We start from the raw sequence: 24080 nt of genomic DNA, 5'->3' as shown, positions 1-24080 counted from the left end.
GGTGGAGTGTGTGGTGAGAGTGGGTGTAGTCAGGTGGAGTGTGTGGTGAGAGTGGGTGCAGCCAGGTGGAGTGTGTGGTGAGAGTGGGTGTAGTCAGGTGGAGTGTGTGGTGAGAGTGGGTGTAGTCAGGTGGAGTGTGTGGTGAGAGTGGGTGTAGTCAGGTGGAGTGTGTGGTGAGAGTGGGTGTAGTCAGGTGGAGTGTGTGGTGAGAGTGGGTGTAGTCAGGTGGAGTGTGTGGTGAGAGTGGGTGCAGCCAGGTGGAGTGTGTGGTGAGAGTGGGTGTAGTCAGGTGGAGTGTGTGGTGAGAGTGGGTGCAGCCAGGTGGAGTGTGTGGTGAGAGTGGGTGTAGTCAGGTGGAGTGTGTGGTGAGAGTGGGTGAAGAGCAGGTGGAGTGTGTGGTGAGAGTGGGTGTAGTCAGGTGGAGTGTGTGGTGAGAGTGGGTGAAGAGCAGGTGGAGTGTGTGGTGAGAGTGGGTGTAGTCAGGTGGAGTGTGTGGTGAGAGTGGGTGTAGTCAGGTGGCGAACATGGGAGATGTCTTTTACAGGACAGAGCTGATTGCTTCCGCACTGGTATTATTTCTCTTATTTGCGATTTTATTTGCTCTTCTCACTATAAACAAAATCACAAAATAGCTTTATCAGAGATTTAGAGAGAACACCCCCCCCCCCTTACTGTGGTGTCTGAGAGAAACCTTGACAGGAGCTAAGATCAAAAGAGGAACCTTCCTCTGTCTCTCACCAAAAAATAGGACAATGATGAGAATGTTCTCAAGCTAGAAGATGGATCTGTTGTTCTAGATGGATTGTTCATTACTTTGGCCATTGAAAAGCACCTGAAAAGCAAGTGTGTGGCAGGTTAGGAATTCTAAAGTTTTAAGATTTCTCAGATTTTGTTTGATTTGAGGAACATACACAGTGGAGTGGATCTAGCGTCTCGGATCAGCTAGCTGCAGTGTCTGATGCAGTGTCTGATGCAGTGTCTGATGCGTGGTCTCGTCTCTGCACTGACTGTGACTAATCTGCTTTTTCCTTATTCTTTCTGTGCATTCTTGATTTTTGTGCTTACGTCTGGGCTGCAATGGTCTATTCGTATCAATCCTCTATTTTCCTACAAGTTAGTGTAGCATTTAGGGCAAGCCTAGACTAGACTGACACAAAGTCAGTTGGATTTAATGCGGATCAGTTTTGTGAAGTGTACCTCTCTGTTTCCCCTGATGTGGATACTGTAAGCCATCGGCAGAAGCAGCCACGCTGATGTGGGCGTTAGCTTACCACCAACTGATTCACCATCTCTAAATACGAGTGTAACTCCAGCCAGTGCTCGAATGAATAAATCATACGTGTTTATTTCCTGTCATACATCATGTTTTTTTTTTCCCATTTGCTACTTCAATGCTGTGGTTGAGAAAACAAAAGCCAGCACTCAAGAGTGCTTCAGCCGCAACAATATGCAGCGATGATGGTGTGTTGTGGCATAATATGTGCATATGCCATAATGTTGGTGTGTTGTGGTGTAATGTGTCCATATGCTATATTGTTGGTGTATTGTGGTGTCATTTATCCATATGCCGTATCGTGGTATAATGTTGTTGTCCAAGGGGACACACTGTGAATTCTGTGCTCAGGGAATGAAGGGGTGTTTCTGGTGTTTTTACCATGATACACATAATAGGCAGAAAGGACTTACAATTTACATTTTAATGCCTTACACTGTACTGCTGAGGCTGAGAATATCTCCCTCCTACATCCTTATGTAAGCACACCCACCTGAAGGACATTACACAACCACTTCTCTATGTCCAAAGTCACCTTTTGAGAGGGCACACACACACACACACACACACACACACACACACAATGCCACTTTTGGTTTCCTACACAGTGTCACTAACAGCCCAAGATATAGAGCCGTTCATGGAGTAGGTCAAGTCCTGTAGTTCTCTGAGGGCGATAGCCGACATGCTACACACCCATAAATGGGCCCAATGGAAACATAGTCATGGCAGTTTGGAGGACGTGTCTGGGTCTGTCAGTTTGGTTCATATTAGGTGGAGAGGCCTGAAACATTTGAAAGGATTCAGATTTAGTCCAGTACTTAGTACTTAGTTCGGAGAAGTGCGGACCGTGTGACATAACGGAAATATGCTGTTTGCTATGTTCTATAGAGCAGAGCAGGGCCGGAGTGGGACACTTTTTCAGCCCGGGAGTTTCATGTCCAAATCCGGCCCAAAATTATTTTTCCCTCCCAATCGGCCCAAACTAGAGACTGACATGAGCCGGCCCATCGGGAATCCTCCCGAATCTCCCGATTAGCCACTCCGGCTCTGGAGCAGAGTACTGACCACTGATCGCTGACCTTACATTATTATTACTGGATGGTACTTCAGAGTGCCAGTAAAGAGGTTTTCGCAGCTATCTTTAGAAACAGGCTATAATTTCAGCCTTTTAAATGTAAATGCCAGTGATCAGCCGTACCTTTTGAACAACATGTGATTCGGACACAAATACTTTATAAATGTTTATACCTGCCCCCTCCTTCGTCCCAGTTTGAGTGACGTTTTGTGGTCTTGGGTTTTTACTTAGTTTGGACTCATTAGTGACATTAGCTTGGCTTGCTGAGTAGATGTTATTTAGTGTTATGTGTATTTAGCTTCCATTAACGTCAACATGTCATACTGTTGGAATTCAGAATCAAGTTATTTAATCAGTATGCTTTACTAACCTCTTAATCTCCCAGTATAAAAATCTACGGCAGTATAAAAATTAATATGGAAGGTCTGTGCAGTGCAAAATACGAGTGTTTATTATGGGGGAGAAGATTGTTTTTGTTTATCTTTGTTATTCTTCTCTCGACTCAGATACCTTATCTGGACTCATTTATATATGTCAGATTTCATCAGGGAATATGCAGATGAATAGAACCAACAGAATATACTACAGTTAAAAGTCTGTATTAATTACTCATAAAAAGGAATGAACAAAACAAATAACAAAGTAACAAACAAATGAATGTCTTTTTTGTGACAATCTTTAACAATTGTCTTTGTGTCAAAACACTCCAGTTAAACATTAACCATTAACCAGTCCAGGCAGGAAAACGTAGAAAATCAATTAGACTTAAGTGATTTAAAAAAGGCAGACAAGGTGTTTGTGCTAACTGCGCTGATCAAAGACGTCATCAGGTGCTTAGAAGGAGAATCGAGAGATTGGCGGAGCTGCAAAAGGTTACGGAGGCATTTCTGAAGACGCGAGTGTTTATCAGTCCATAATAAGACAGACTGTTTACAAAGGGAGGAAATTCAGAGCTGTTGCTACTCTTCCTATGAGTGGGCGTCCTGTAAAAATCACAGCCAGAGCACAGCATGCAATGCTGAAGAAAGTGAAAAAGAACGCTTGGGTAACAGCGAAGGACCTGCAGAACTCCACAGAGCTGAGATCTTCACACTCACCTGAGTACAATAAGAAAATAAGACAATAAGACAAATACACAACACAAGCATGCAGTAGGGAGAGCCATGGTTCAATTTCATTAACATTACAGTAATAGTTCAATTATGCTTTTAGTATGGGCAAGAATAGTAGTTTGTACAGTTGAAACTGTGCGTTAATTACTGATCAGTCCACATGTCTGAGCGTTGATTAATGAATCCATAATTTATATCTAGTGATGGATAACAGTGCATCTGCACGTTTTAAAATGAAAAAACAATTGAAAACAATAAATAAATACAAATACTTGTAATGAAAAATACATTATAGTTATATTGTGTAATGAAGGTGCATACATAACTGAACGTTTCCTGTGTCCAGCGTTCCTGTATCAGGAATATCGAGACACGTCTGAGCAGCAGGAGATCGAACAACGGCGACAACGGGATGGACTTCCAGCGACGTGCCTGGGGTCAGAGTCAGAGGTGGGCTCAGGGGTGGGCTCAGGGGTGGGCTCAGGGGTGGGCTCAGGGGTGGTGTCCCCACCAGCCCTACAGTTGCAGCTACGAAACACAGCACGCTCACTCAGCCTGTGGCAGAACCTGGACGTGGTGGTGAACAGCGGCCTGCTCAAGAGCCTCCCGCAGAGAGAGATCATTCTGCAGGAAGTAAGATATCACACACACACATAATGCAAAGTGTAGGCGGAGTTCATGGCCCTTAGAGCAGAAGGGAATCTTTCCTCAGCTTTCCTAGACTGAATTTGTGTTTGCTTTCATTTTGATTACAGAATAATATTACAAATATAGAATAATATATTCCACAACTTTTATATGATATGTCAAATGCAAATTCAGATCAATATTATTTGGAGTGAGTATATTCAGCAGCTTATAGTTTATAGTTTATATATCATAAACTGAATCCTACACTGAGAAAGGATTTATGAAGGAAAGGAAAATGGCCATGGGCATTGTAGTTTATCCCAGGACAAAGCTGTTCAGGAACCTTTAGCTTTTTTTGTGTGGACAGAAAAACAAGCCTAACCTTCTCTGACCCCTCCTCCCTCCCTAAGGCCATGTTTGAACTGGTGACCTCTGAAGCGTCCTACTACAAGAGTCTGGAGCTCCTGGAGACGCACTTCCTGCAGAATCCCCTCCTAATCAACACCCTCAGCCAATCAGACATGCACTTCCTTTTCTCCAACATTGCTGACGTCATGAAGGCAAGCGAGAGGTGTGTCTGGGTGTGTGTCAGCATTTGTGTTTGTCTACATACCTCCAATAACAAAGCCTTACCTGTACAGTGCTCTTACTACAAACCTTCACCTATTGTGCTACTACAGTTTACCTCGAATGTGAACATATTCATTATTGTCTTACAGCAAATAACATTCATCTTCAAATTTATTTTATGGTTCATCAAAAATAAAAACAAAAAGAAGGGACCATTTCTTCATTTGAAGGGAATGTGACGATTCAACAGCTCTTCAGTCCTCAGAGTCCTTGATGGATCATGAACTTTCACAGACTTTTCTAACCTCTAGAGTTCCCTAGTTTAACATAAAGGGACTTTTATATGGATTTGGAGGAACACTCTAGACTAAGATGACTTAGCTTTAGTATCTAGAACAGGTGAAATGGTAAGTATAGAGTGTAGTTTCTTTCAGGTTTCTTTATAGAGGGTTTGTTTGTAACAGTTGTGAATTTGGTAAACCATGAACAACCCATAATTGACCAGCACTTGTACTGGAGCCGTTGTCTAAAGGGAACGTTTAGGAAGTTAGGAAGTGAAAATCAGAATGGGGCATGATGGTGCGATACATACAGGCCTGGCAATGCAGTTAAAGGTCAAAAACACCCTATCCCTAACCCCTTACCCTAACACCTTAACACTAACCCTAACACTTTAACCCTAACCCCTTACCCTAACACCTTAACCCTAACACTTTAACCCTAACCCCTTACCCTAACACCTTAACCCTAACCCTAACACTTTAACCCTAACCCCTTACCCTAACACCTTAACCCTAACCCTAACACTTTAACCCTAACCCCTTACCCTAACACCTTAACCCTAACCCTAACACTTTAACCCTAATCCCTTACCCTTACACCTTAACCCTAACCTTAACACTTTAACCCTAAAGTCTAATGTCACAAACTCACATATCTATATGAATAAAGTATTTTGAATGAATAAAAAAGAGGTTAAAACATTTACATGATTGTGGATGATTACAATTAAGTTCATACATACATGCTGTTTTCTGCCAATGTAAGTTTTTAATATGATTAGCACATATGTAAGTGAGTGTGTATTTGGGATGGGGAAAACCAAGGAAAACAAACAGTGATAAACTTCTGGAAAGCTGTTTCAATATGTTGGGCTTGCATCTTATCATAATCTTAGAGACCCCAAAAAGTAGCACTGCACAGAAGGTAATGATTTACCTGAACCCTGCCGTGCACTATACAAACGTACATCAGCCTCTTAGTTGGCTTTAAACCTCTGAACGTTTACCATTACTTGATCATTTGGCTGGCAATGTTATCCAGAGTAGATTTGCAAACAGTAGAAGTTGCACAAGCCCCCATCTGATGACCTTAAAGTTTAATCTGTGTGTAAATGTAACATTTTAAAGTACAGTTGTGTGTCTCTGATCATCCCCGTATTGATAGGTGAGTTGATAGATGAGTAACAGTCTCATTGAGTTTCAGTTTTGCTCACACATATTCTAAGGTTATCAAAAATTGTTATAAAATAAAAATGCATTCATTTTTTTCATTTTTGATGAAGCTTAACATTTCTCAAACAGTTTGCTAATCATTTCCAAGGGTGTAAGTGACAACATATGTTGTGAAAAGCGCTATACAAATATATTTGATTTGATTTGATTTGTATAGAAATTTTCCTTATGGGGACATTGTTAGGATAATATAGGGTGATGTAGCATCATTCAGGGTAATATAGGGTAATACAGGGTAATATTGGGCAATACAGGGGAATTTTTCCTGTTGAGTTAATATGAACAATTGTAGTAGAAGACTAAGATCAAATGTATCATGAAATATATCCAGAAAAATATATTGATATGCCAAAAACAGACTCACTGGATGTATCTTTGAGAATTTTAAGTCCTCAAAGAAAATGTTCATGATCTAACAGTTCAATTGTCATGTTCTCCTCAGGTTTCTGATGGACTTGGAGCACAGGATTGAAGAGTCCATCCTGATCTCTGATGTCTGTGATATCGTCTATCATCATGCTGTTAACTACTTCCAGGTCTTCATCAGCTACGTGATTAACCAGGTCTACCAGGAAAAGAACTATCGGCGTATCCTGTAAGTGCATTCCTCGGTGTATGTGTGTATGGGGGCTTTTGTGTATTTTCTTGTGTATGTATAAAGGATTTCTTTCTGATGTATTCTTCTGAGTTTTCTGACAGGAAGAATGCATGTGGTATGTATGTATTATACTGATCATACCTGAATGAGGGTGTGTGTATGAGATTAAAGTACCTAGAGTTTAATACTGTGAGACAATTTTCAAGCCAAGCACACTAAGACAGGCGCAGTGGCACTGAGACATTTAATGCTGTTTTTCAAATGTCAGAATTCTCTGGCATGTTTTGTTAACTATTAGGCTTTTTGCCTGGAGGCAAAGATTAGTCAGTAAAAACTGGGTGTATCATTTTAAATACTCCTTTAAACTGGCCTAGAGAAATAATTAGTCCTGGGTGTGGTAACAGTATGACTGTTGTGCCCTTTACAGTTTACCAGCATTTGCCATGATGATTTGCTAAAACATTGGGTTTAGTGTTTAAGTTCATGTACAGTGGTCGCTGCATCAGTGTCTGCAGTGTAGTGGTATTTCTGCAGTGTAGTGGAGTTTCTGCAGTGTAGTGGAGTTTCTGCAGTGTAGTGGTGTGTTTTGTTAGCAGGTGGGCTAGTGCACATTTCAGTTACTAAAATAAATGAAAAGTTAAAACTCTACTGTCTAGTATTTTAAACTTCAAAACTCTAGAAAGGGCATAAACTGACATCCTAAATGTATTTTAAAAATGATCTCTGTATGTTTACTTTAATCAAAGTTTTGTTCCTGATGAGAACTGAAAATTCTTCAAATATGGTCTTAATCAGGAGCTAGAAATTACAACAGTTAACAATGTAAAATACCTATTAATGCTTAACTTTATTTAAGATGTGATATATGACAACTTTTAATTAACTGTCATATTTTGATTTGGCAGATCTTGTATGCTCAATAGCATAGAACAGAAACATCCCTGCCACACCTTTAGAGAGAAACTGTTTTATTTTCAGCGTATCCTTCTTGTTAACACAACATTCATGACACATGCACTTTCTGCCACTGTATTCTTACACCATGAGCACGTTTCTTACTCCGCACATTTGAGGCTTTATGGTTAGTCCTTTCTGTTCTAGATTGTGTTGCTCAAATCAAGATCGTTATGTGTCAATTAAATTACATAAAAAGGAGACAAGGAGTGATTATGAAACCGCTGCACATTTATACACATCACTTGTGCCATTTGGAAAGAACTGACGCATTTTACAAATCAATCAGTCGTTGGTGAGGTCTGATTTTCTTTAAATAAAGTTCACTTTAATAAATAAGGAGCATGCTGATTTGAAACGACATCACACAAGCACCTTGTCCACTTCAAGAGCTAAATTTTGAACAAATAAGTAGAAGGGTCCGAGTTCTTCTGTGATCATTTCCTTGACCCAGGAAAATGTTCAGGAAATGAGTGGCATCACAGTTTACATCCCCTTAATGGAAAAACCTGCTGCCCTCAGCAATTGGTTGTTTGTTTGTTAGTTTGTTATGGTCACAAAATTAGCCTTCCTGTCAAGTGACCAGTGTACAGACCCAGTGTGTGTCTTGTGTATTTGACTATAAATTTTGTGTGTGTTTATGTGTGTGTGTGTGTTTTAGACAGGAGAATGCTCTTTTCCGAGAGAATATGGCTATTCTGGAGAATCAGCCAAAAGTCAGAGGCCTGTCATTCACTTCCTTCCTTATTCTCCCCTTCCAGCGAATCACACGCCTAAAATTGCTGGTGCAGGTAAGTAGGAACCAATCAAATATCTTTAAATATTTACCCTACCCTGAAAACACTTTGCCACCATAAGCCTGACTCTGCTCTGCAGTTTCATAAAATGAGGACTCTGTAGGTTCCTGTGTATATGTACACTTCATTTAATCTTTCAGATTTGTGCACAAGCAGATACAAAACTCTCAGGATGTGTTCCTTACAGGCACAGTTAATAGGATGCAGTGTTAGTCACACGTCTAACAGGCTGGCACACACAGAGTGTGCTTCACCTGGTTTGGACAACTGGGTGTACCCAGATGTTAATAGCCGCAAGGGAACATATTTTACACGCCCAGCTGTCAGACTGCGTTTTATAAGGTCTGCTCCCTGACCAACCTGTACAGCCAACTCTTACACACAAGCCCTAACCACTGCAGCAGGCCTCGTAATGGATAATAGAAAAGTGTATAATGATTAAAGGAGGCATACTTAACAAATGATATAGTTTGTGTATGGGTCATGGTATGTACTGTAAATATAAATATATTAAATAAGCATGCCCAAAGTTTTGAATACAGTGTAAAATAAAACAGCACACAGTGCAGACAGGAGAAACATCTATATTTATGACATAGTTATGCAATGCATTGAGTATTTGTCAAGAATTAGGCAAACAGAACATTAAGCCATAGTACAATGTGTACTCATGGTACCATGAATAGGTGTTAAATGTTTTTATGTTTGTTTTTTTTTTTTTTTACAAACCTGCAAGTGTAAAAATTAGTGCATCAATTGTATTTGCAGTTCTAAAGCAGATCCAAACACAATATCCACATCTACTTTGTCATGCGCTCAAATCATAAGTGTCAGATGTTTATTAAAGGTTTCATGTCTCTGTTGCAGAACATTCTGAAGAAAGTGGAGGAGAACTCTGAAGGGGAGAAGAATGCTATAATGGCTCATCAGGAGTTGGAAAGGGTAATGTATATTTCTGGTCTAGTGTGTGAGTGATGTGCTGTGGGAATGTGCTGTGTGTGAAATGTGTCCGTGTGAGTGTCTATTGTGCTGTCGTCCAGGTGTGGCACTGTGCATGACTGCTCCATCTTTACTGTGTGTGTGCACTTTCACCCGTTTTACACACCTCTGCACACCTTTTACTTCCATCACTATGACAACACGGCCATGCCTCAATGTTGCCATGGGAAGCACCTGTCCAAAAGGCTTAACTTTACTCCAGAATTTACTTTATTTATGTTTTCCCCAACAAAAACTACATTTATTAGTACTTAGGATCTCTAGTAAGGTTTAAGAGTTGTTTATGCTGTAGTGTGTGTGTGTGTGTGTGTGTGTGTGTGTGTGTGTGTGTGTGTGTGTGTGTGTGTGTGTGTGTGTGTGCGCGCGCGCGTGTGTATGTATTCTCAGATTGTGAAGGAATGCAATGAAGGAGCAAGAAAAATGAGTCGCACTGAGGAGCTGATCAGCATTGAGAAAACACTTGAATTCAAGTCCAAGGTACATGATAAACAAACAAACAAACAGCTATTGTTTTTGGGTTTTTTTGTCCTTTTTGACATAGGAGTTTCACTTTACCATGACTTTGCCTTGGTAACTAATATAAATAAATAAGTTATTGTGCAGTTGGGACCTGTGTGAGAATATTTTTAGATGTGTCTGGAAAGGCTTTTGGAAGTACACTCCTGATAAAAAGACCAGTTAAATAATTGCAGGAATTAGCTTTTTGCACTGTTGGATCTTAAGAAGGCTCAAAGTAGAGCTTCATAATGCTAAAAGGAAAAAAATTTGAGAAAGGGACAAAATGTTTTGAGCAGGCAAAATAGGCTGTTCATGACATCCCCAATTGAGGTCGAAAGTCACTTTCCATGGACTCACCGAACTCTTCCCACACCCGGGTTTTTGCCTCTGCGACGGTCAAAGCTTGACCCTCCTGTACCCGTCTGCTGCCTCCAGAGTACCACAAGTCAACCAGGCCCGATAGGACTCTTTCTTCAGCATGACGTTCCTCCCTTACCCGAGGTGTCCTCCACCGGGTTCGGGGATTGCCGCTACAACAGTCACCGACAAACTTGCGGCCACAGCTCCAGTCGGCCGCATTGACAATGGAGGCGCGGAACAAGGCCCACTCAGACTTAACGTCTCCGGCCTCCCTCGGGATGTGGTCAAACACCGGATGTGGGAGTTAAACATCTTTCTGACAGGTTCCTCTGCCATATGTTCCTAGCAAACCCTCACGATACATTTGGGTCTGCCGCCATCTGATCCAACTCACCACTAGGTGGTGATCGGTTGACAACTCAGCTCATCTCTTTACCTGAGTGTCCAAGACGGTCGCAAGTGCGACGACATGATTACAAACTTGATAATCAAACTGCGACCTAGGATGTCCTGGTGCCATGTAGACTTATGGACACCGCTGTGCTCGAACATGGTGTTCGTTATGGACAGACCATGACGAGTACAGAAGTCCAGTAACAAAACACCACTCGGGTTCAGATTGGAAAGGCCGTTCCTCCCAATCACACCCTTCCAAGTCCTACTGTCATTTCCCACGTGAGCATTGAAGTCCCCTAGCAGAACAATGTTATCCCAAAAGGGGCACCTTCCAGTATCCCCTCTAAGGACTCCAAGAAGGCCGGGTACTCCGAACTGCCATTTGGTGCATAAGCACAAACAGTCAGAGCTCATTCCCCCGACCCAAAGGTGCAGGGAACCCTCTTGTCTACCTGGGAAAACCCCAACACATAGGCAGCAAGCCAGGGAGCTATGAGTAAGCCAGCTCCAGCCCTCCGCCTTTCACCCTGGGCAGCTCCAGAAAAGAATAAAGTCCAGCCTCTTTCAAGAGGATTGGTTCCAGAACCCAAACCGTGTGTTGTGTTGAGCCCAACTACATATAGTTGGTATCTCTCAGCCTCACACACCAGCTCAGGCTCCCAACCAGAGAGGTTACGTTCCATGTCCCAAGAGCCAGCTTCAGTAACTGAGGATCGGTACACCAAGGTCCCGCCTTTGGCCACCACCTGATCTACAATGCACCAAACTCCTAGTACTACCTCTCCCACAGGTGGTGGGCCCATGGGTAATCTTGACCGAGGAAAGGGTATCTGGGTCCTGTTATTGCTAAATTCCATAGGGGTTTTTTGGATTACTCTTTGTCTGGTCCATCACCTAGGACCAACAATTTGCCTTGGGAGACCCTACTGGGGCCATCGCCCCCGACAATCTAGCTCCAAGGATCATGTAGGCACGCAAACCCCTCGACCACGATAAGGTGGTGATGGAGTTCTTAAGTATATGAAGCCTGGAAAATAAACCATGATTTGTTCATATATTTCAGAGAAACATCAGACTTGGTCAGGGCCTGAGTGGGCCCGTTTTTCGGGAGTTTCATGCCCAAATCCATCCATCCATTATCTGAACCGCTTAATCCCGCCAGTCGGGGTCACAGGGGGGCTGGAGCCAATCCCAGCATCTCCGGGCGAAGGCAGGGTACACCATGGGCAGGTCGCCAGTCCACCGCATGGCCAACACACACGCACGCACTCACACCTACGGGCAATTTAGAGTGATCAATCAACCTAACACGCATGTTTTTGGATTGTGGGAGGAAACCGGAGTACCCAGAGGAAACACACGCAGGCACAGGGAGAACATGCAAACTCCACACAGAGCAGCCCAGACCGAGAATCGAACCCAGACCGCCGTGCTGTGAGGCGACAGTGCTAATCACCACACCACCATGCCACCCTATGCCCAAATCCGGCCCAAAATTATTTTTCCTCCCAATCGGCCCAAACTAGAGATTGAAATGAGCCGGCCCATCGGGAATCCTCCCGAATCTCCCGATTAGCCACTCCGGCTCTGGACTTGGTGAAGTTTTTTTTTTTTTTTTTTTGAAGCATGCCAATAACATGTATTCATGTCTGCTCCTGATCCCTAGTCAGTACCGGTGATCTCTCACTCCCGTTGGCTCCTGAAGAAGGGGGAGTTGCTGCAGATGTCTGGGCCCAAAAGCACTAGGACCATGCGGAGCCGCAAGCTCTACCATCCCATCTACCTGTTCCTGTTCAATAACCTGCTCCTCATCACCAAGCGCAGCTCCAAGTTAGCACAGAGATTAGCCACACAAACCCCGAACACAGCACACTCACACCGGTGCCGGTCCACACTGACCACATCCCTACAACACATGTCCATGCTCCAAACACATCATGCCATAAGTATCTATTGAATCTGAATTGAAATTCCAGAAGTAAAGTGTGTGTGTGTGTGTGTGTGTGTGTGTGTGTGTGTGTGTGTGTGTGTGTGTGTGTGTGTGTGTGTGTGTGTGCATTGCGCCCACCAGTGGGGAGAAATTCCAGGTGTTGGACTCATGTTGTCGGTCCATGCTGAGGACGGAGGACATGGAGGATCAGGGACAGATGCTGGCCTTTGTCTTTGTCCTCAAGCTGCTGGAGAACCAGGAGGACCGGCCCGTCAGCTACATGCTGAAGAGCAACAGCATGTGAGGGCTTCTCTCCCACTGACCCGCTCACAGTTAAGCTCGACTGCAGCTCGAGTTCAGCTCCAGTGCAGCTCGAGTTCAGCTTTAGTGCAGTGCTAGTGCAGTTCGAGTTCAGCTGAAGTGCAGCTCGAGTTCAGCTCCAGTGCAGCACCAGTGCAGCTCGACTGCAGCTCCAGTGCAGCTCCAGTGCAGCTCGACTGCAGCTCCAGTGCAGCTCCAGTGCAGCTCGAGTTCAGCTCTAGTGCAGCTCGAGTTCAGCTCCAGTGCAACTCAAGTTCAGCTCTAGTGCAGCTCGAGTTCAGCTCCCGTGCAGCTCGAGTTCAGCTCAAGTGCAGCTCGAGTTCAGCTCGAGTGCAGAGCACCTGTGTTCTGGATGCCTTTCCCCTGTCGTTAATGCGGTGGGCCTTAGCCAGTCTTCCTGAGCTCCAGACCTACTTTTGGTGATTCATCTGTGGAGACAAAAAATATCTTATCTTGCATACTAATTTGCACTGGTAGGAGGGTGTTGTTTTCAAATCAAATCTGTCACATCTTTTACCATGGATGATTATAAGTGAATCACCATCTTCTCTCTGGTGTGATGTACAACAAGAATGGAAAATAACCCTCATACTTTAAAACAGTAACTTTTTCTGTGCCAGTATAAAAAGATTGCAATAAGTGGTGTTGCATAATGACTTGAAGCTAAATAGTTTGAACACTTCCACTGAGCCGAGGATATGTCCCAGCAATAGATCTGCTCATAAAATGGCTTTCCCAGTGTGACAGTCATGATAATGAATTCTAGCATCACATTACCATATGAATGGTATGTCAATATGAATCCAGTTACATCAGTGCTACTTCAGGTCAAGACTAGAGCTCCTTCACTCCTTCACACACATGAGGCCGTGTATTATGTTAAGGATTATGGATTAAACTGAAGATCCTGGATTATGCTGAGCATTAAGGATCATATTGAGGATTATGTTGAGGATCATGGATTATGTTTAGGATTATAATGTTGAGGATTATAGATTTTGTGTTATGCGGGTATGACTGCTGTTCATGTGGCTGCACTATGAATATCTGCACAGGAGTGAGAAGCTACGCTGGATCTGTGCACTTACACCCAACCGCAGAACCAGATTCATGTCAACCAGCACTCACCAACCAGGTAACCTCTCTCTCTCTCTCTCTCTCTCACACACACACACACACACTCAAAATCAACCATCACTCACCAGCCAGGTATCCTCCCCCTCACACACACACACACACACACACACGCAAAACACACACACTTACAGACAGGTGTTTCGGTGTCTAGGTGTTTAGTGTGTGTGTGTGTGTGTGTGTGTGTGTGTGTGTGTGTGTGTGTGTGTGTGTGTGTGTGTGTGTGTGTGTGTGTGTGTGTCAGACTCTCCTCAGATTCAGTGTATCCAGTCATACTCAGCCCAGGAACCTGATGAGCTCTCTGTAGAGATGGCTGATGTGATGCTTGTCCTTGAGAGAACTGATGATGGTAAGAAAACCTAAACACCCCCCCACACACACACACACTAAACACCACACACAACACCTATACACCCCAGACACATGCACAGTTAACACCTAAATATACCCCCACACACAACACTTAAACAAACCACCACCCACACACTAAACACCTAAACACCCCCACACTAAACACCTAAACACCCCTCAACTAAACACCTAAACACCCCCACGGTAAACATCTAAACACCCCTGTGCTAAACATCTAAACACACCCCCACACTAAATGCCTGAACACCCCATGCTAAACACCTAAACACCCCCACACTAAACACCTAAACACCCCTCAACTAAATACCTAAACACCCCCATGCTAAACACCTAAACACCCCTCAACTAAATAACTAAACACCCCCACACTAAACACCTAAACACCCCTCAACTAAATACCTAAACACCCCCACACTAAACACCTAAACACCCCTCAACTAAATACCTAAACACCCCCATGCTAAACACCTAAACACCCCTCAACTAAACATCTAAACACCCCCACACTAAACACCTAAACACCCCTCAACTAAATACCTAAACACCCCCATGCTAAACACCTAAACACCCCTCAACTAAATACCTAAACACCCCCATTCTAAACACCTAAACACCCCCAAGCTAAACACCCCACACACACACACTAAACACCTAAACAACCCCCATGTTAAACACCTAAACACTCCCACACACACACACACACACACACACACACACACACACACACACACACACACACACTTCCTTTTACACACATACTCACAGATCTTCTCTCTGCATTTTCAAGTTTGCCTTTTATTTCCCAGGGTGGATTTTGGGGGAGCGTCTACATGACGGGGAGAGGGGCTGGTTCCCCATACGCGTGGTGGAGGAGATCTTGAGTGCAGCGGTCAGGGCTCAGAACCTGAAGGAGTGCCAGAGGATTCAGCTGGCCCAAGGAGCCCCACAAACCATGAGGGGGCGCCGGTCAGCTAAATCCACAGTGTACAGCCCCACCTGGATTGACCAATCAGAGCAGGAGCTGTGAGTGGCACAAATAAAACCTCCACCCACCACCTCCGTTTGGACAAAGACCTGAGACCCTGAATCAGCTTAAATATCTTGACGTCTCTAGTACAGATCACTGGACGATGCTACTGGCATTCATTCTGTCTCAAGCACTCAGTAAATGGAGTTCAGAGGTCATGACTGGTGTCCAAGTTGGAGGGAGCTCCGGCCATGTTCTTGCACTCTAACCGTTTGTGTTTTTCGATGGCTACTTTCATAAACCCCTAGTTCTGTACAACATGTTGAGCATGAAACGTTGCAGCAGATTCACTCTTTCCGGGGACTACAGTTATGAAGGCCTTCCACGTCAGCTGGCCAAGACAGGCAGGCGGAGAGAAGTAATGAATGAAGAGAAATCATGAGTCGTGACTGTCAGGAGTTGGGAAGACGGCGAATGAAAAAAAAAAAAAACGTGTCAGGACTGTTTTGTTTATGGAATATTTGAATGTACATAGTCACACCTTAGTGACGCTTTGGAGTTATTTTTGGTCTGAAGCCCTGGGGATAAGAAGGGTGCGTACTGTATTGTGTAACATTCGACTTTCTCCCCATTGACAAAGTTTTGAACTGCTGCAAAACAACTGACGTTAAATAGTAATTGTCATTGGTGAGCGTTTTGTCGTTAACAGTAGGAATGTTGTCCAAAACGGGGAGCACTGAGAGGTACAAATTTTGCACATCCTGAAGGCGAGAGAACACAACACGTTTTTTGCTTGCACACACTCACACACACACGCACACAAATACACACACAAACACACACACTTGTGTATGCATACACACACGTATGCCCACCCCCATAAACGTTTGCCCAAACACAGACACACACACACACACACACGAAAACATTTGTATTTGCGCAAAAACACACACACATATGCACGTAAACAGACACATACCCAGAAAAGATAATCTTGTACAACCAGTCAAACAATAAGTGCTTCCTAAACAGAATGCTCATGGAATATGAAGATGGATTGGTGTAATTTGTGCCCTTGTACGCATGGTAACGTACATATATGATGTTCAATGTGCAATAAAAGGTAATTGCCATATAACTGTTCTATTTAATTTTGTAAAGGATAATTTATTGTTAATGAAAAATAAAGTTTGAATGCTGATCTGCCCTGTCTCATTCTGATTATTTAATAGCTGTAAACAATAAGATCACCAGGGACTGGTTTCTCCTGAGGGGGCGGGACCAGAACGGATCTCCACACAGACTCTGCCCACTTCACATCTCTAATTCTGTTAGATTTGTTGTTAAATTCTGTTTTATTACACTTACAAGCCTAAAAGAGGTAGGGCGTGATCATGAGACTGGTTTATGTCACACATGTTATTACAGTATATCACATGTATCCTGTTCACAGACAAAACAGACCCTTAGAGCATTACTATCAGCACTGTATTTGGCTATTTATTGATATCTGTGAAGCATCATATAAATAGAAGATACATCTCATAAATCATTTGTGGTCATATGCGACATGCACTTTATAGACCCTCTACAAGACTTTCTCTTTCGTCTTGCTGTTTGCACTTATGGGAAAAATGCTATCTGTATGTTGTTAGCTTGGTACTTTGCTCAGTTACAATAAAATTCTATCTAATCTTGATCCGTCTTATATTAAATTTCAAAGGTAAGCGCTTAACAAATGTAAAAAAAATGTAAAAACACTAGACTGGCCCGTACGGGGATCGAACCCGCGACCTTGGCGTTATTAGCACCACGCTCTAACCAACTGAGCTAACCGGCCATATGAAAATACGTCGAATACACGTGTTAACAGGTGTAACTAAATCAACAATTTTTTTATATAATGTTTTTTTTACATGTCACAAAGCAGCTTTTACAAGCGCATGGGTCCAGATCCGTAATGAGCAAGCCAGGGGCGACAGTGGCAAGGAAAAACTCCCTAGGCTGGATTATTTATTTATTTACTCATTAAAGGAGTATAATTATTTTTTTTATTATTTAATGCTTTTTTTCTATTTCTATGCAAATAAAGTTCTGACCATTATTACTGAAATTATTCATGTTATGGGGTTCAACTTTAGCCAGATATACACTCACCGGCCAATTTATTAGGTACACCTTGCTATAGTACCGGGTTGGACACCCTTTTCAGAACTGCCTTAATCCTTCGTGGCATAGATTCAACAAGGTACTGGAAACATTCCTCAGAGAGTCTGGTCCATATTGACATGTTAGCATCACACAGTTGCTGCAGATTTGTCGGCTGCACATCCATGATGTGAATCTCCCGTTCCACCACATCCCAAATATTGGATTGAGATCTAAACATGCCACAAACACACACACACACACACACACACACACACACACACACACACACACACACACACACACACACACACACACTAGTGATCACTAGGGGGCTGTGGTGCACACATGCCCAGAGTGGTGGGTAGCCATAGCTCTGCGTCCAGGGAGCAGGTGGGGGTTAAGTGCCTTGCTCAAGGGCACATCAGTTATGACCTGGGGCCTGGGAAATGAACCCACAAACCCACGATCTGGTGACTCTGGAGGCCATTCGAGTAGAGTGAACACAGTGACAGAAACCAGTCTGGGATGATTTGCGCTTTATGACATGGCGCATTATCCCGCTGGAAGTAGCCATCAGATGATAGGTACACTGTGGTCATAAAGGGATGGACATGGTCAGCAACAATACTCAGGTAGGCTGTGGTGTTGACACGATGCTCAGTTGGTTCTAATGGGCCCAAAGTGTGCCAGGAAAATATCCCCCACACCATTGCACCACCACCACCAGCCTGAACCATTGATACAAGGCAGGATGGATCCATGCTTTCATGTTGTTGACGCCAAATTCTGACCCTACCATCCGAATGTCGCAGCAGAAATCAAGACTCATCAGACCAGGCAACATTTTTCCAATCTTCAATTGTCCAATTTTGGTGAGCCTGTGTGAATTGTAGCCTCAGTTTCCTGTTCTTAGCTGATAGGAGTGGCACGTGATGTGGTCTTCAGCTGCTGTAGTCCATCCACCTCAAGGTTCGACGTGTTGTGCGTTCAGAGATGCTCTTCTGCATTCCTCGGTTGTAACGATTGATTATTTGAGTTACTGTTGTCGTTCTATCAGTTCGAACCAGTCTGGCCATTCTCCTCTGACCTCTGGCATCAACAAGGCATTTGCATCCACAGAACTGCCACTCACTGGATATTTTCTCATTTCGGACCATTCTCTGTAAACTCTAGAGATGGTTATGCGTGAATCCCAGTAGATCAGCAGTTCCTGAAATACTCAGACCAGCCCGTCTGGCACCAGCAACCATGCCACGTTCAAAGTCACTTAAATCACCTTTCTTCCCCATTCTGAAGCTGCAGCAGATCATCTTGGCCACGGGTGCATGCCTAAATGCATTGAGTTGCTGCCATGTGATTGGCTGATTCGACATTTGCATTAATGAGTAGTTGGACCTAATAAAGTGGTAATGCTAGCTAGTAAAGCAGACTTTGTATAACTAAAGAAGATGCTCAGTTTCCAAGATAAATTTGTCTTTAAACCATGTCTGAGTCCTCATCTATTTCAAGAAATTTCCACGACAACCTTTATATTCTGGCCTGGATGTCATAACCTGTTTGCTACACATTGATATGGACAACTCAGCTAAAACCAGGTTATTTTATTCTGTATTAAGAGATGTTAAATGCTGGATGTCACTACACTTCATGGTGACAAAACGGACATTATCCTTATGGGCCCATAGCCCGCAAAACAGAAAATACCAGATCTAATGCTAAATCTCGCAGCCATTACACCTGGCTCAGTAGCCAGTGGCTCACCTGGCTCAAATCTCATCATCATATTTGATTCGATATTCGATTCGACTGATCTATCATTTCATAAATACATAGATAAAACTACTAGGAGAGCTTTTCTACATCTCCGCAACAATGCCGAGCTAAGAAATGCATTATCACAGCATGATGCAGAAAAAATGGTACACGCCTTTGTTAGCTCCAGGTTAGACTACTGTAACTCATTACTGTCAGGATGCTCAAATAGGAATCTAAATAAACTTCAAGTAGTTCAAAATGCCGCAGCCAGAGTTCTGACTAGAACTAGAAAATTTGATCATATCAGGCCAGTCCTATCAGCCCTGCATTGGCTACCAGTTAAATTCAGTATTGATTTTAAAATTCTTCTACTGCACGGGCTTGCTCCTGATTACCTCCAGGAACTTATCTCCTATTATGAACCCCCATGTCTGCTAAGATCACACTGTAATTAATAAACCCCCTTAGATAAAGGTACAGATCAAGGGGTTCATAGGTGAAGGGTTTTATGGTAAACTGAGACACTGGTGCAGTCATCCTGTCACTGCACGTGGTCACTCAAGTTTGTTGACAGTGTAGTGGATGGATGTCTCAGGATGTTCCCAAGTCTGTGTTACCTTCTGGTTCTGCCCTTGTAGATAGGCTGTAATTATTTAATGCCGGAGTTGCTGCCACACTCCATCAGAAATGTTTTAAATTCCCTCTTTCCTTTTTTCAAATAGCTGCCCGCCTACCCGACAAATACTGAGACGAGGCGGGATGAGCCTTTCCTGAGATCCACTCTGGGCCAGCCACCTCCTGCCTAACCAGCTATGATGAAGGATCAATCCACTGCCCTGTCTAACCAGTTGTGGATGAAGGATAAACCCACTGCCCTGGACCCTCTCACCACCCCGAATTCTCCCCTGCTATGGCTTTATCTCCGCAGCACTGGACTACCAGCCATCAAGAAGTTTAGGACTGAATAGCAATTACACAGAAAACTCATGTATATAAATACACACAAAGATGCAAATTATTTATCCTTCCCATCTATTCTTTGTTTTTGTATCTCTGTTGTTATGATGGTGTTATGGTGACCGGTGTTGACCAGAGGAGGATGGGTTCCCCCCCCCCCTGAGTCTTGGTTCCTCTCAAGGTTTCTTCCTCATGTTCTTAGGGAGTTTTTCCTTGCCACTGTCGCCCTTGGCTTGCTCACTGGGGGCTTGGACTCGGACACTTGTAAAGCTGCTTTGTGACAACAACTGTTACATTTTGATTGACTGATTGATTGAGGTATGCTACCCCTTTCATTTTTAATTAAGATATGGCAGTAGAGTATAAAACATGTTTCCTCTTACACTTATTCCTTTTGTTAGTGAATTAAAGGCATTGTCACGGTAGGCAGGGTCAGCCCCACAGGGGATCCGCCCACTTCACATTCTTCACGTTCCGTAACACAACCACTCCCCCTTTGCAATTCACCTACGTACACGTTAATCACCGACACCTGTTTCTCCTCCGTCTCACCCCCTACTTTAGCCAACAGGTCCTGCACACCAGTGCTGCGCATTCTTTGAACATAGAGCAGTGAGTCTGCCTGCGTTGTCTTCCACTGTCTTCCTCCCAGCTACCAAGTTTTTCATAATACTTTTCATGATTCACAACACCAGGTAGACGGTTACAAAATTTTAAAAGTACACAATCATTTTGTCTTTATATTAGATGAGCTGTGTGAGTTGCAAAACATCCTTAACTAGATTGACAAACAGAAAAAACTTCAGGGATTACTGAAAATGTACCTGCAAAATTTTAGATATATGAAATTCATTTTTCAGTTTTAAAAAAGTCAGGTATACCACATTTCAGGTTTTTAAAAAATCAGGTATATAATTTTCAGGTTAAAAAGAATCACGTAATAAAAAAATCAGGTGAAACATTATTTGGGTAATAAAAATTCAGGTCATGTAAATTCAGGGAAACATCTGGGGTACTTGGCAAGAGCAAACAAACTCGGAGCTAGTCGAATTGACCAATCACAAAACATCTCTGAGGTCATTGGGAGGCGTGTCTTTCTGCCACGTTTCCTATAAGGGTTTGGCCCTGTTTGGCACGTGGCAGCATGATGGGGCCTCTATGCCACATAATCGTGGCATTTAGTGTGGTCAGAGCCACTCGACTATGGCATCTGCTGTCCTGAAACGCCGCCTGCCTCTGAAAACGGGCATCTAAAGTCTCTTTTGTGTCACTTGGCGTTACGCCCTCTCTCTTATTATTATCCTGAAGTGTCCCGAATTGCCATTTGTGAAAATTAAGACAGTTCATAACTTTTGTTTGTAAATTATTTTGGGTGAACAATATTAGCAGATACCAGTTGGCCAGCACTAAATTACAAGTTCTGAATTCTGTTTGATGATAACGTCAAAATTAGATTATAGTAGGCTTAAGCTACAGTGGTAGACAGTTAACGAGATAAATAAAAAGATTTATGACAGATTATGTTTATCAGTGTATGATCATGTTATCCATGCCATAATTTAAACCACTGCAAGGGAGTGACACCGCTTGAATACAATCGGCATCTGCCCGTCGTGATTGTCACACGCAATCATCACCTGCCTCAGGAGTGGCACCAACCACCGTTTGTGTCACCACCCACTTGAAAGCCATTTATTATTCTAGCCAAAGCCATTTGTAGGATTTGTGTAAATTAAGATAGTTTAGAACTTTTGTTTGTTATGCTAGTTAGTCGAAAACTATGAGCTTGGACACAAAAAATTAGCATTGTGTTGGCTTCAATTATTAGCCTAACTATTGACTATTTTGCTTGGCCACAAAAGTTGCTCAAAGGTTCATTTGTGTTGACTAGAAGAGCAATTAGATTAATTGCAAAGCCATTCCAGGTCAGCCAAGAAAGTCAAGCAAGCGTCAGAACAATCTCATAATTTTTTCCCATCATGGTTTATCCAGTATGATGGAGCACAATGTCACAAGGCAAAAGTAATAACCAAATGGTGAACAAAACATTACAATTTCGGGTCCTTGGCCAGGAAATCTCTCAGATCTCAATCCCAACCTGTGGTCAGTCCTCATAAAGAGGGTGGACAAAAAAACACCCAGAAACTCTGAGCAGCTTCGAGCACTGATTAGGCAAGGATGGGTTGCCATCACTCAAGAAGTGTGCCCAGAAGTGTGCCGAGGCCAATTGCAGAAGTCTTAGAAGACTAAACTGGATGTATTTGTCAATGAAAAGTTAAAAAATGTATGTAATGCTTATAATTGTACTTCATAAAAAAATAATAAACTTGTGGCCATGATGCATTCTGTAACTATTTGCTATGGTGAAGTCTCAACAGTGTTGGCTTATAGGTGTCTGCCATATTTTACCTCATAGTTTTTTAATGAAGAATCATTTTCATGGGAAACGTGAATAAACTTTCATTTTGAGAGAGGCTGAAGTTAGCTAGTTAGTTAGTCACTGGATAAAACAATGATCATCTATCCACAGGATATTTAAGTTAAAGTTAAAATATTGTTACACATTGATTCAACTTGGATGGGCGGGCTTCGGGCGCCCCTTGAAACTGAGGTCAGTTCATATCAACAGAGATATTTCTCTGATGTAGTCAGTTCAAATAGGTATATGTGGTGTGAGGTAAAAAGCAGGGCTCGTCCGGGATTTGAACCCGGGACCTCTCGCACCCAAAGCGAGAATCATACCCCTAGACCAACGAGCCATGCTTATATCACACCGATGTTGACTTATTGAACATGTAGTTCTTTCTGTTAACGCTAAGTTTTTATTAAAAATATAATTTAAAATATAGTCATATAATAAGACTGTAATGCAAATTGTTTAATGACTATCCAATACAACTGTATTTAGGTTTATTTAATAATGCGAGCGTTTTCTCTGGTAACCTACGACCCTGCAGATAAAGGGTAATATTAATTTCGAGTACACTACAGCCTGATGAAAACCTATTCAACCTATTCAAAACGGATACAATGTGCTAAACCAGTGGTTCCCAAAGTGGGGGGCGCGCCCCCTAGGTGGGGCGCGGAGCTATTGCAGGGGGGGCGCGGAGCGTGAAAGTAAAACGTGCACATGTGTCAATATTAGGGATGCACCGATTCCGATATTAATATCTGAAAAAATTCTAGATCGGGTATCGGGGACAATGTGACCGATCCATAAAAACAGATCTATTCAGGCAAATTCTATGCTTGTATTGCTTGCCTTTCGGAGTTAGTTCAACCTTAATACTCGCGCTGGTGGTATTCCACTTATTTGCTGGTTGACCAAAATAAACCTGGGCTACAGCAATACTTCACTGTTCATACATGAACTGGTGAGTTGTCCAAAGCTCATTTAATGCGTTACTTACAGAAATAAAATAAAGAGCAGTGGTCTGACTCGGTCTACGGCAGAAAGCTAAAAAAAACAATATTCCATACGCGCGCTCCACTCGCTCCCTTAAAGACACAGTAGCCTACACATATTTCTGGCCGTTACATGCTTTGTGCTCTGCGTGATGTCTGCGCTTGCAAACTAGCCGCATATGTATTGCTGTTTCTCTTATTTCATCTCCTTATTTATTTTAAATTATATTTAGAATTCTTGAACCATTTAAAAGGTTTCTTACAGTTTATTTTTTTCATGTTTAACCAAAGTTGTGAACCTATTGTTTT

At 42.8% G+C, this 24080-nt stretch overlaps 1 protein-coding gene and 2 non-coding genes across 4 annotated transcripts in view; 1 reads left to right on the top strand and 2 right to left on the bottom strand.

Annotated features, from left to right (window-relative positions):
* ngef (neuronal guanine nucleotide exchange factor) overlaps positions 1–16704 on the top strand; it is a 28555-nt gene extending 11851 nt beyond the window's left edge. For both annotated transcript variants that reach the window (XM_076981377.1, XM_076981378.1), the window contains exons 6-16: positions 3810–4096; positions 4504–4664; positions 6620–6772; positions 8391–8520; positions 9394–9468; positions 9913–10002; positions 12446–12609; positions 12851–13009; positions 14086–14165; positions 14409–14513; positions 15343–16704. In XM_076981377.1, coding sequence (XP_076837492.1) covers positions 3810–4096; positions 4504–4664; positions 6620–6772; positions 8391–8520; positions 9394–9468; positions 9913–10002; positions 12446–12609; positions 12851–13009; positions 14086–14165; positions 14409–14513; positions 15343–15563 — 1625 coding nt within the window. In that variant the 3' untranslated portion in view covers positions 15564–16704. The remainder of the gene's footprint in view (positions 1–3809; positions 4097–4503; positions 4665–6619; positions 6773–8390; positions 8521–9393; positions 9469–9912; positions 10003–12445; positions 12610–12850; positions 13010–14085; positions 14166–14408; positions 14514–15342) is intronic.
* A 565-nt stretch (positions 16705–17269) lies between these two features.
* trnai-aau (transfer RNA isoleucine (anticodon AAU)) lies at positions 17270–17343 on the bottom strand. The gene has a single exon. It is a non-coding gene; the product is annotated as a tRNA-Ile (tRNA).
* A 5710-nt stretch (positions 17344–23053) lies between these two features.
* On the bottom strand, positions 23054–23125 carry trnap-ugg (transfer RNA proline (anticodon UGG)). The gene has a single exon. It is a non-coding gene; the product is annotated as a tRNA-Pro (tRNA).
* Positions 23126–24080: the final 955 nt, after the last annotated feature.

Source organism: Brachyhypopomus gauderio, chromosome 19 (assembly GCF_052324685.1).
Source record: "Brachyhypopomus gauderio isolate BG-103 chromosome 19, BGAUD_0.2, whole genome shotgun sequence".
Classification (NCBI taxonomy): Eukaryota; Metazoa; Chordata; class Actinopteri; order Gymnotiformes; family Hypopomidae; genus Brachyhypopomus; species Brachyhypopomus gauderio.
The sequence above is the reverse complement of the archived record's forward strand: the minus strand, read 5'-3'. Positions and strand labels throughout refer to the sequence as shown.